This window comes from Sparus aurata, chromosome 10, assembly GCF_900880675.1.
Source record: "Sparus aurata chromosome 10, fSpaAur1.1, whole genome shotgun sequence".
In the NCBI taxonomy this organism is placed as follows: Eukaryota; Metazoa; Chordata; class Actinopteri; order Spariformes; family Sparidae; genus Sparus; species Sparus aurata.
The window spans coordinates 5528880-5541368 of NC_044196.1; the positions used below are offsets into that span (position 1 = coordinate 5528880).

The following is a 12489-nucleotide window of genomic DNA, read 5'->3' on the forward strand; positions in this document are numbered from 1 at the left end:
GTTGGATATCTATATTCTTTAATCTGACTGGTGTAACACTATAATAAGTCTGTTTGATTGTTATACAAACGTGCATGTTTGTGCTATCAAGTGAACACACCTCGTCTAATTATAAACGTTCAAAGTACAAATTCTTTGATTTGAGGACTTTGACTGCAGTTTAGTCAGAAGTGAGGAGTGAAACACCTTCGAGCACACAACAGGTTTGTTTAATTTTCTCAACTGAATTCAGTCTTGTTTAGATTGTTGCTATCATGTGTTGAGTTAAGTTCACTATATGTATATAATCCAGTCTGGGGGTCATTTGTCACCTGATTGTCAGCAAAGCCACTCGTCCTCTGGAAATTTGAATAGAGTCTGTAGTAATGTAAACAGCAAAGGTTTTATTCATTTATTTTTGCATGAGCAGGTTATTTTTCTTTTACTTTTATTAATCAGCTCAGTGTTAAAGTTGACCAGTGTGTAAAAGTTAAGACATCACAAAGTTTTACCAATCTGCTAGACAAAGACATGCTGACACATTATGATGCTGTCAGAAAAGTTGTTTGCTGATTCTGTCTCACCCTTATGGTTTATTGATAAAACATGTGGATGATGTCAGTATAATCTCAATCTCATCAAATGGACTATTTTTCTGTCAGACACAGACAGGTTGATGTATTACACTATGGCAAATAGGCTTTTGGCAGTTTTGTTTAAATGTACCCATGAATGTACAGACACTATCATTAAATTACTTTGACAGTTAAAAAGCTTTAAAAGTGTGTTTCATCCTTTACCTCCAGATTAATTCTGTCTGAATGTGGCTTTGAATTGAAAGTGTGAAGTTTTTTGGAATTATGTTACTGCTACAGATTCTGCACATTTAATTATTTATTCACATGTAACATAATGGGATGACATGTTTTACACTTAGAACATTTTGTACACTGATTTAGATGTTTGAGACGGAAACATTGCTTGTAATAGCTGTATTTCTAATAATTACTATTTCATAACTTTGTATTTGAATCGTTATCACTCCAGGATGGTTTGTGCTGTTATCTTCCTTCTAACACTCATTTGTGGAATTTGCCAGCTGCAGCTTTTGATTCATAAACACTCAATCTGAACTGCATGTATTAATATACTGTACAGTCAGATCCATGGTGACAATTTGATGATTGGTGAATTTCTTCTTTGTTGTTTTTTTCAAACTTTAACCAGGAGTCACCAAAGTAAATGTGGATAACAGTTGTTGTTTTGCATTTGAATGAGTTTAAAACAAGTTTGATATAATCAGATTTTTCAACAGTTTGACATTTCTGCTCATGTCTCTCCTCAGCAGGTGAAAGGTAAACCGAGTTGAATAAAATCAGACATCTATCCCCTGTGTTTCCATGGCTAAGTGTCATGGGTTGGCTGTCTGGGCTGTCTTAATTCTTGGTGGTGTTTTGGGGGAATGTAAAAGTAAGCTGCAGCTTGTTGATGGTTACATTAATAACATGTGTCAGTGTAAAGCAACAACCCAGTGTTACTCTTGATAATATTAAATCATTGTGTAGCAGCAGGATGCTTTTATACCTGGTCATTAATGGAGTGCCAATGGTAGCCACCCATGGTAGGCGGAACGGAGTATAAATAGGGCAGCTCTTCCCGGTGCTTTCTCTTTGCGCTCCTGTCTGAAGTTTTGGCTCTCGGCAGGAAGGAGTGTATGCTGCTCGTCCTTACCACGTTGCCAGGTGTTGACCCTTTTGTTCTTATAGCACATGTATGTTTTGCTGCAGAGCGGCTGAGCTGACGTGCCCTGCTGCTGTGCGCTGGTCCCGTTGTGTTGCGGTGGTAAGTGTCCTCTCTGTCTGCATGGTCTTGGTCGATACATTTTTAAGCTAACATTAGCATGGTTGCAGGTAAATACTGGTAGCCGCATGTGTCTCTCCCTCTCTCACCGCCGTGTGTGTGTATCCGATCCGGCCAAAAGGTATGTTGTAGTTTTACTGCGGCACTTGAAACCGGTATAGTAGGCTCATTTTAATAGTGTTAATTTTGTGCTTTTTAGATGAGATACAGCCATTGGGCCAAACAATCCATGTGACATAAGAAAAGTCTGTCAAGCTTGGGGGGTTAAAGGGGGGACTATGGAAAGGGGAAGGTGGACCCAAATGCAGTTACAAACGAGAGGCAAGGATATGGGGAACAAAAGGCGAGCTTTATTAACAAAAGCTGAATTTCAAAAAAAACCAAGGGAGTCAAAAGTCAAAGTAACAAAAGAAAGCAAGGCAAAGTAGCAACAAAAACAGCAAGACAAAGTACAAATCAAAGGCAAAGTTCAAATCAAGAATGCAAATGGCAAAATCCAAAATCCGAAAACACATACCAGAGACGGGGGAACAAGGGACAGACAGGAGCACAGGAGCACAGGAGCATGGAGCATGGAGCATGGAGCATGGAGCATGGACGGACGGACGCTGACAAGAACAATGACCAGACAACACAACAAACAGATTTACAGTCATGACAGTACCCCCCCCTCAAGGGACAGCTCCCAGATGTCCCTCAATACTTAAGTTCATGTGAAGCTGGGAGGGTGGAGGGGGGTCAGGAGGAGGGCCAAGGTCCAAAACAGGAGGGTGGGGGCAAGGACTGGAACCCACTAGAGGCCGGGGACGTGGACTGGGACCCACTAGAGGCCGGCGATGAAGACGAAGGCGTTCTGGAGGCCGGCGACGAAGATGAAGACGAAGGCGTTCTGGAGGCCGGCGACGAAGATGAAGACGAAGGCGTTCTGGAGGCCGGCGACGAAGGCGAAGACGAAGGCGTTCTGGAGGCCGGCGACGAAGGCGAAGACGAAGGCGTGGGCTGGGACCCACTGGAGGCCGGCGGCGAAGGCGTGGGCTTGGACCCACTGGAGGCCGGCGGCGAAGGCGTGGGCTGGGACCCACTGGAGGCCGGCGGCGAAGACGTGGGCTGGGACCCACTGGAGGCCGGCGGCGAAGACGTGGGCTGGGACCCACTGGAGGCCGGCGGCGAAGACGTGGGCTGGGACCCACTGGAGGCCGGCGGCGAAGACGTGGGCTGGGACCCACTGGAGGCCGGCGGCGAAGACGTGGGCTGGGACCCACTGGAGGCCGGCGGCGAAGACGTGGGCTGGGACCCACTGGAGGCTGGCGGCGAAGACGTGGGCTGGGACCCACTGGAGGCCGGCGGCGAAGACGTGGGCTGGGACCCACTGGAGGCCGGCGGCGGAGGCGAAGGCTGAAGCCCTCTTGAGGCCGGATCGCTGACTGGGAAACCCTCCTGGGCTTTGGCCGGACCACCAACAGAGGTTCGCAGGGAGCTGGTGGCCTGTGAGCCAATAAAGGGTCGCTGGCGGCAGACGACCTCGGCCTGGCCTCCGACCAAGGAGCTGGCACTGGACTTGGCACGGGACTTGGTACTGGCCTCGGCCGGGCCTCCGACCGAGGAGCAGGCGCTGGACTTGGCGTGGGACTCGGCCGGGCCTCCGACCGAGGAGCAGGCGCTGGACTTGGCGTGGGACTCGGCCGGGCCTCCGACCGAGGAGCAGGCGCTGGACTTGGCGTGGGACTCGGCCGGGCCTCCGACCGAGGTGCAGGCGCTGGACTAGGCGTGGGACTCGGCCGGGCCTCCGACCGAGGTGCAGGCGCTGGACTTGGCGTGGGACTCGGCCGGGCCTCGGACCGAGGAGCAGGGACGGGCCTCGGCCGGGCCTCCGACCGAGGTGCAGGGTCTAAACTTGGCATGGGCCTTGGCCGGTCCTCCGACCGAGGTGCAGGAACGGGCCTCGGCCGGTCCTCCGACCGAGGTGCAGGAACGGGCCTCGGCCGGGCCTCCGACCGAGGTGCAGGAACGGGCCTCGGCCGGGCCTCCGACCGAGGTGCAGGGTCTGAACTTGGCATGGGCCTCGGCCGGGCCTCCGACCGAGGTGCAGGGTCTGAACTTGGCATGGGCCTCGGCCGGTCCTCCGACCGAGGTGCAGGAACGGGCCTCGGCCGGGCCTCCGACCGAGGAGCAGGGACAGGCCTCGGCCGGTCCTCCGACCGAGGACTTGGCACTGGACTCGGAGCAGGAGCAGGCCTCGGCCGGTCCTCCGACCGAGGTGCTGGGACAGGCCTCGGCCGGTCCTCCGACCGAGGTGCTGGGACAGGCCTCGGCCGGTCCTCCGACCGAGGTGCTGGGACAGGCCTCGGCCGGTCCTCCGACCGAGGAGCAGGGACAGGACTTGGCATGGGCCTCGGCCGGTCCTCCGACCGAGGAGCAGGGACAGGACTTGGCATGGGCCTCGGCCGGTCCTCCGACCGAGGAGCAGGGACGGGCCTCGGCCGGGCCTCCGACCGAGGTGCAGGGACGGGCCTCGGCCGGGCCTCCGACCGAGGTGCAGGGACGGGCGCCATCAGGTCCGCCGACTGAAGGCCACAGGCGGGAACAGGCGCCATCGGTTCCGCCGACTGAAGGCCACAGGCGGGAACAGGCGCCATCGGGTCCGCCGACTGAAGGCCACTGGCGGGAACAGGCGCCATCGGGTCCGCCGACTGAAGGCCACTGGCGGGAACAGGCGCCATCGGGTCCGCCGACTGAAGGCCACTGGCAGGAGCAGTCGACCGGGCCGCCGACTGAAGGCCACTGGCAGGTGTCGACCGGGCCGCCGACTGAAGGCCACTGGCAGGTGTCGACCGGGCCGCCGACTGAAGGCCACTGGCAGGTGTCGACCGGGCCGCCGACTGAAGGCCACTGGCAGGTGTCGACCGGGCCGCCGACTGAGGGCCAGCTGGAACCCTTGTCAGCCATGCCGTCAAAGGGGATGACCCAACTGGCATCGGCTGGGCAGCCAACATAGGAGCTGGGTATCGAGCTGAGGCATGGGCTGGTAGCTGTGCTGTGGCTGAGGCGTGGTCTGTGGCCGGAGCTGAGGCGTGGTCTGTGGCCGGAGCCGAGGCGTGGTTTTGGGCTGGGACCCCAGAGCCTGACTTCAGGGAGCCAGGACGTGGACGGGCTCATCGCTTTCTCGGTGGGGCCTTGTAGGCCAGCCGGGTTCCACAAAAAGGAGACACTTCAGCTGAGACTGAAGTTGAAGCATGGGCTGAGGCATGGGCTGAGGCCAAGGCATGGGCTGGGGATGGAGCTGAGGCATAGGCTGGGGCTGAGACTGAGGCGCCAGTTTGGGCTGGAAAGCTGGGAGCTAACTGGGAGTTGCGGCTGTTTAGTTGGGCAACCAGAGTTCTTCTGAGGTCAGCCACTTCAGTTATTAGCTCCACAGCGTATGGAACCGCCCACAACCAAGGCCTGTCAAATATGTCCCTGTTGAACTCAGCTAAAACCTGTAGCATTTCTTTTACATTTGTTTTAGTGTCAAGATTTCCCCATAGTTTCTCCTCAATGACCATGATCTGTTTGCTGAAATCTGCTGGGTCCATTTTACGTGGTCTGGTCATTCTGTCAAGCTTGGGGGGTTAAAGGGGGGACTATGGAAAGGGGAAGGTGGACCCAAATGCAGTTACAAACGAGAGGCAAGGATATGGGGAACAAAAGGCGAGCTTTATTAACAAAAGCTGAATTTCAAAAAAAACCAAGGGAGTCAAAAGTCAAAGTAACAAAAGAAAGCAAGGCAAAGTAGCAACAAAAACAGCAAGACAAAGTACAAATCAAAGGCAAAGTTCAAATCAAGAATGCAAATGGTAAAATCCAAAATCCGAAAACACATACCAGAGACGGGGGAACAAGGGACAGACAGGAGCACAGGAGCACAGGAGCATGGAGCATGGAGCATGGAGCATGGAGCATGGACGGACGGACGCTGACAAGAACAATGACCAGACAACACAACAAACAGATTTACAGTCATGACAAAGTCACGATCAGCTGACCACTGCTGCTTTGTCTGCTGCTTTGTCTGCTGCTTTGTTGCAGCTTTGCCGCTGCTCTGTCGGCTGCTGTGTCGCAGCTTTTGGCCGCTGCATTGCTGCTGCTTTGCAGCTGTTCGCTGCCAAGTCACTGCTATCTTAAGTGTGCCTTCATGGCTATGTGTTTAGTTTCATTTTGACACCTTAACTTGGCTTTTTTTGTTGTTAACTTGTTTTCTGTATCCCACCTGTCTTGACTTTTGATATCCTTTTGGTTAATTTGATTTAATTAACTAGTGTAATTCATTTGTTTAGGGCAGGTGGTGTTTAATTTTGTTTGTATACAATTGGTGCTATTTGCTTTCTTTTCTTGTTGGTTTATTCTGGGCAATAGATATTTTGTTTGGTTTAATCATAATTTGCCCAGTTTCCATATTTATACTAGTTTTGTTTCACTATGTGACTATTCTCGTTTGTTTTCTTTGCAGAGGCCGGTGGTGGTGGTGGTGGTGCTGGTGACCTGGGTGGTGGTGTCCCTCTCTTCCCTGTGTGCTGTGCTTCCCTGGGATTTTTGGTTATTCACAAAGTGTGTGTGAGTGTGTGATTGTCACGTGCCCGGGTGATTTATGATATTTTGTTTGGACCCCTTCCCTCACTAGTTTCCCCACACCAGCAGGCCTTAGGCTGAATAGTCTCTTTTATAATTTGTGGGTGCTGCATTGTTTTAATATTTAATAAAAAAAATGTATTTGATTGTGAACCACGTCTCATGCCTAATGAGTGACCTTACTTGCGTGTCCTGAGATCAATTGACGGAGTTAAATCTTTGGGTGAAAGTCCCAAGGTGGCGTTGTTACAGTCCTACCCTTTGAACACAGGCAATTCGATGTTACTGTCTTGTGTCCTCCCCTATGCTCGCCACAATTGTTAGTTTTATGATGTGTGTAGTGGAGAACAACTTAACATTGCATCACGTTTTTTAACTTCACAGTTCATTCAAAGCTTACAGTATCTGAAATGTCTTACAAAATGTAATTTCTGTCTATTAAGGAAGGACATGTTGAATTTACTGTACTTCTGTTTGCTGTGTCATGCCACCTTTTTGGTGTGTTTCTATGTTCCTCATTGTCATGTCTTTTCTTCACAAAAGGTGACAAAGCTGTTTTGCAGAGGAAAAATACATTTCTTCAAAATCAGTTACAAAAGTCTGAGAAAGAAAGGGGCAACATCTTTTCCACACTGCAGCAGCAGAGGAAAGAACAGAGGGAACAACTGAAGGAACAGAGGGAAGAACTGGAGAAACAGAGGGAACAACTGAAGGAACAGAGGGAACAACTGAAGGAACAGAGAGAACAACTGAAGGAACAGAGGGAACAACTGAAGGAACAGAGAGAACAACTGAAGAAACAGAGGGAAGAACTGGAGAAACAGAGGGAAGACCCGAGGGAAGAACTGGAGAAACAGAGGGAAGAACAGAGGGGAGAACAGGAGAAACAGAGGAAAGAACTGGAGAAACAGAGGGAAGAACAGAGGGAAGAACTGAAGGAACAGAGAGAACAACTGAAGGAACAGAGAGAACAACTGAAGGAACAGAGAGAACAACTGAAGGAACAGAGAGAACAACTGAAGGAACAGAGAGAACAACTGAAGGAACAGAGGGAAGAACTGGAGAAACAGAGGGAAGACCCGAGGGAAGAACTGGAGAAACAGAGGGAAGAACAGAGGGGAGAACAGGAGAAACAGAGGAAAGAACTGGAGAAACAGAGGGAAGAACAGAGGGAAGAACTGGAGAAACAGAGGGAAGAACTGGAGAAAATGAGGGAAGAACTGAAGAAACAGAGGGAAGAACAGAGGGAAGAACAGGAGAAAATGAGGGAAGAACTGGAGAAACAGAAGGAAGAACAGAGGGAAGAACAGGAGAAAATGAGGGAAGAACTGGAGAAACAGAAGGAAGAACAGAGGGAAGAACTGGAGAAACAGAGGGAAGAACAGAGGGAAGAACTGGAGAAACAGAGGGAAGAACTGGAGAAAATGAGGGAAGAACTGAAGAAACAGAGGGAAGAACAGAGGGAAGAACAGGAGAAAATGAGGGAAGAACTGGAGAAACAGAAGGAAGAACAGAGGGAAGAACTGGAGAAAATGAGGGAAGAACTGGAGAAACAGAAGGAAGAACAGAAGGAAGAACTGGAGAAAAAGAGGGAGGAGCAGGAGAAACAGAAGGAAGATCCGAGGGAAGAACTGGAGAAAAAGAGGGAGGAGCAGGAGAAACAGAAGGAAGATCCGAGGGAAGAACTGGAGAAAAAGAGGGAGGAGCAGGAGAAACAGAAGGAAGATCCGAGGGAAGAACTGGAGAAAATGAGGGAAGAACTAGAGAAACAGAGGGAAGAACAGAGGGAAGAACTGGAGAAACAGAGACGCAGACTCGGGGAACAACTTGAGGAGAATGAGAGAGAGAGGGAAGAGAATAAGCAGGAGCTTCAGTCAGTGGAGAGGGAAATAACAGAGAGAGAAAAGATGTCTGACTTACCAGAGGAATTATTAAGAGAAAAGGAAAACCTCTTACAGGTTCAGTGGAAACTGGATGAGACTAAGAAAATGTTGGAGAAACAGAAACTTGACAGGGAGAAATTGCTGGAGGCCATTGAGGATCTGTTGAGAAGTAACATACAGAGTGATGTTTGAATCTCTTTATATTAGACAAACAGATGCAAATGTCAACGCACTCAGAGCAAACAGTCACCAAAAGACCAACATGTGAAAAAATACAGCATCAAACATTTCATGGTGTCTGGATTAAATATCAAACTACAGTTAAATTAATTCATGCTTGCTGAGACTGTCGACAAAACAAACCATAAAAACACATGAAGTGTGATATGTCATTTTATAAAACAGGGCACAGTGTGAAAAGATTCATAATCACTAGGTGCAGCTAACTGACAGCAAGGACAACATTTATGATGGTGTAATAAGAACCACTACATTTATTTGTGTGCAGACAGTATTTCAATAACGTAACATGTACAAGATTTATTATGAGATTTAGAATACCTTTCAACATATCTTTAACAGATGTCAAAGATATAGATGCACTGCTCTGTGATGTGATTATCATGTGTTTGTCAAGTCAGTTTTTTATATTTTTATATGACTGTTGTAGACATGCTAAAAATCTGAATAAAATCTACGTTTTTTTCCGAAATAATTTGTTACTGTTGGATTCTATGATCATAAATCTCAATTTACCACAACTTTCTTTATTGTTGTCTGTCAAGGAGGCAACTGCAACGCTTAAGAAAACCTTTTTTTCTATGTTATTTTTTTAAATGGGGTTAGGGTTAGTTTAAAAAAAACAATCTACAGGGCATTACATGAAGAAACAGTGTAGATGTCACAATGAATTTGTATTTACACTCAGTGCATTTACATGACACTCAAGAAAACCGAATTACTGTGTTAGTCCGACTATGATCGGATCTTTAAGATGCATGTATACATCTTAGTCTGACTAAAATCGGACCGGATCCGATTTCTCATAGTCGGATTAAAGCACCCAGATTATTCGATTGATAGTCTCATTACTCCTGCACTGTTAAAAAAGATTTGTTGACTCAACTTGACTAAATCAAGTCATCTTGTTGCTTTGACTGAGTTAAGTTGAGTCAACTTATAGTGTCAAGCTTCTTGCACTTCAAAACATGAGCTGATGCAACATGCAGTCTGTTCACTCAACTTCCTGTATAAAGTAAGTTGGACTAGAAAATATCATATAAGATAACTTAAAAAGATGTTGGTTGAACTTATTTTATCAAGTTCTTACAAATGCTTATCAAGTTAGCACAACATGAAATAATAAATTGATACAACATGCAGTTTGTTGACTCAACTCCTTGTGTCAAGTAATTTGGACTAGAAAATATTACTTCAGATAACTAAAAAGGATATTGGTTGAACTTATTTTATCAAGTCATTTGAAATGAATAATCAAGTTAGCTCAACATTAAATAATTTTTCAACTTCTATTACCAAGTTATTTAAGTTTACAGAAATTGATACATTTCAAAAAAGTGATCTTTACAAAGAATCAGAATCAGAATCCTTTATTGATCGCCGAGGGGAAATTGTTTTTGATACAGGCGCTCCGTGCAAAGGAGAAATAGAAATACAGCGTGAATGGAAATAAGAAATAAAGATAAAGATATAAATAAAATATTAAGTAGACAATAATAAAATAACATAATAAAGTAAACAATAAAATAAAATATTAAATAATAAAGTAGACAGTCTGGAAATATATACAATAGAATATACAGTGAGATAATATATACACTATACAGAGAAATAATTGTATTTTTACATTACAGTTTTGCTTTTCTTTGTTTTGTTTTGTTCTGTGTTTTTGTCTTTGTGTTTTTTTTTTTTTTTATGTAAAAGTCTGATCATCAGAGGGAGGAGTTGTACAGTTTGATGGCCACAGACTTCCTGTGACACTCAGTGGTACATCTAGGAGCAATCAGTCTCTGGCTGAAGGTGCTCCTCTGTTTGACCAGAGCGTTGTGGAGAGGGTGAGAGCCATGCTGCAGTATTGCCCGTACCTTCGACAGCATCTTCCTGTCTGACACTGCAGTCAAAGATAATCTAAATGAGAACTAGCCAGAGTCAAACTTTAAAATTAACACATGAAAAAATAGCTGAAAAGACATTTCAATCCGGACTTTTATTACAATCCCAACAACTCAACTCCAACCAGTATTGCTTTAAAATTAAACAAGTGTGTCAATGGATGTAGACACCTTCCTTGGGACATGTAGACAAACAAAAAGGCCTTCACACCTTCTAACACATCCTCACTTTTGCTCAGGGCTGCTCACAAACTAAAATTACAGTGTCCCATACATAAAAAGAAGAGCATCCTTCCTTGAACAGTCCATTCTGAGTGAGTGTTCAGAGTTGCTGCAGTAAATTACAGAAAAACATGCTTAGAAAGGTGTATCTGTATGAGAAACTTCCTCAAATGTTGAAAATGAAAACATTCAAAAACTACTGAAATGTCCACTCTCTTCGAGAGTTCTCTATAACACATACATTTGTGTCTGTCAGACACATTTCCTCAAAATAGAGCAACAGAAATCAGTCAGCACATGAAAACAAAAACTGGTGTGACCCACAGAGGGGCTCAATAGTGCAATAGACAAATAAAAAATGAGAACACTTCCTCTGGGACATGCAGACATTAAAAAAAAAAAAAAAGCCTTCACACCCTCTCACACATCCTTGCTCTTCCAGGGCTGGTCAAAAACTGATATTACAATTGTCCCTTGAAATGGATAAAAGTGCTCCATCTTTTCTGAATGAATCTTTGCCCTGCCTGAGCCTCAGTTCAACATCATAAGAGAGGGTGGGAATGGGAAAGTGAGTTGGCCATAGCTGTGATCGACGACCTGCAATGTAGTCTGTATAGCTGCTCAATTAAGAGGATCTTGCTGGAGTTGATGGTAAAGCTGAAGAGGATGTTGACGGAGACGATGGTAAAGCAGAACTTAAAGTGTCCAAACTTGAGTCCGAAGAGACAGGGCAGAAAATGACTTTCAATGCAACTTTATGCTTTGATAGATCGTCAACACATGTGAGGTTACAAAAGTCTTTGAAGTCCTCATCTTCATATTGAAGGTCAAATGAAGAGCGGAGCTTCCTAATGTCCTGTGGTGAAATTATTACATGTAACAGCATCTTCCTGTGAGTGAGAAACTTTCAGGACTTCTCTGGAGATGCAGAAAAAAGAACCTATGAAAAGACAAAATGAACAATAAATCAACAATAATGAACATAAATAAAAATTCATGCACAAGTTTTTGCACTCCAAATTCTTTAACAATAATCTGAGCTGTTTTCTGTTTTTGTCCTTTACTCCAGTTTAAATGATAATCAATTGGCATGTTTTGAATGGGCACAGTGTTACCAACTTAGTCAAATTCAAAGCTTGTTTGGCATGAATGGAATAAGCATTGTTGCTAAAGCATAACAATAAACAATTATATCTCTCTAGCTCTCTCTTTCTTCCCCTGTCAGTGCCATATACAAATGGAGTGTTCATGTGTAGAGACCCTGGTGATACTACGAGCAAAGTTTCATGTTGTGTCGAGCCTTCTTAGTGTTTTAAAAATAGTGATTTTGATGCTAGCGAAAGAGTGCCCTGGCACTCCATTGAAAATTAGCTTGCCTGAAAACGAAACTACAGTAAATCTTAAAAGTGCCTCTTTCGTCGTAATTATGCATTTACGTGAAGGTTTGACTCATATTCAATCACAAATAAAGCCTAGGTTGCATTTAGGTGAGAGTTTCGCTTTAAGCAAAACATGCGCTGTGTGCCGTAAAAAAAAATCACAACATCAGTAAAACAAGGCTTATAGTGAATGGATCTGAACTGTGATTTTCTTATCTGCTGGTATAGGTAAAAATGTTTCTTTATCTTATCCATACTTTTATTGGTTCAGTCCTCTATGAATAATTTGGTTTTTTTTTCCCATCACTTAACTAAACATACTGAAATGTCAATTCTGATATGTTCACTAACTACAAGATGAGAGCATCCTGACACAGATGAACTTCAGCAGTACAGCCACAAACCCACTGCGGGGTTCTGACCCTTTGT

The 12489-nt window shown here is 45.7% G+C and overlaps 1 protein-coding gene across 1 annotated transcript; it reads left to right on the top strand.

Moving 5' to 3' along the window:
* Positions 1–7109: 7109 nt before the first annotated feature.
* On the top strand, positions 7110–8519 carry LOC115590431 (golgin subfamily A member 6-like protein 22; the record flags this gene model as incomplete). The annotated part of the gene is made up of 3 exons (XM_030431787.1): positions 7110–7253; positions 7611–7940; positions 8277–8519. Coding segments are annotated over 3 exons (717 nt in total), but the record flags the coding sequence as incomplete, so codon positions are not given.
* Between the last annotated feature and the right edge of the window lie 3970 nt (positions 8520–12489).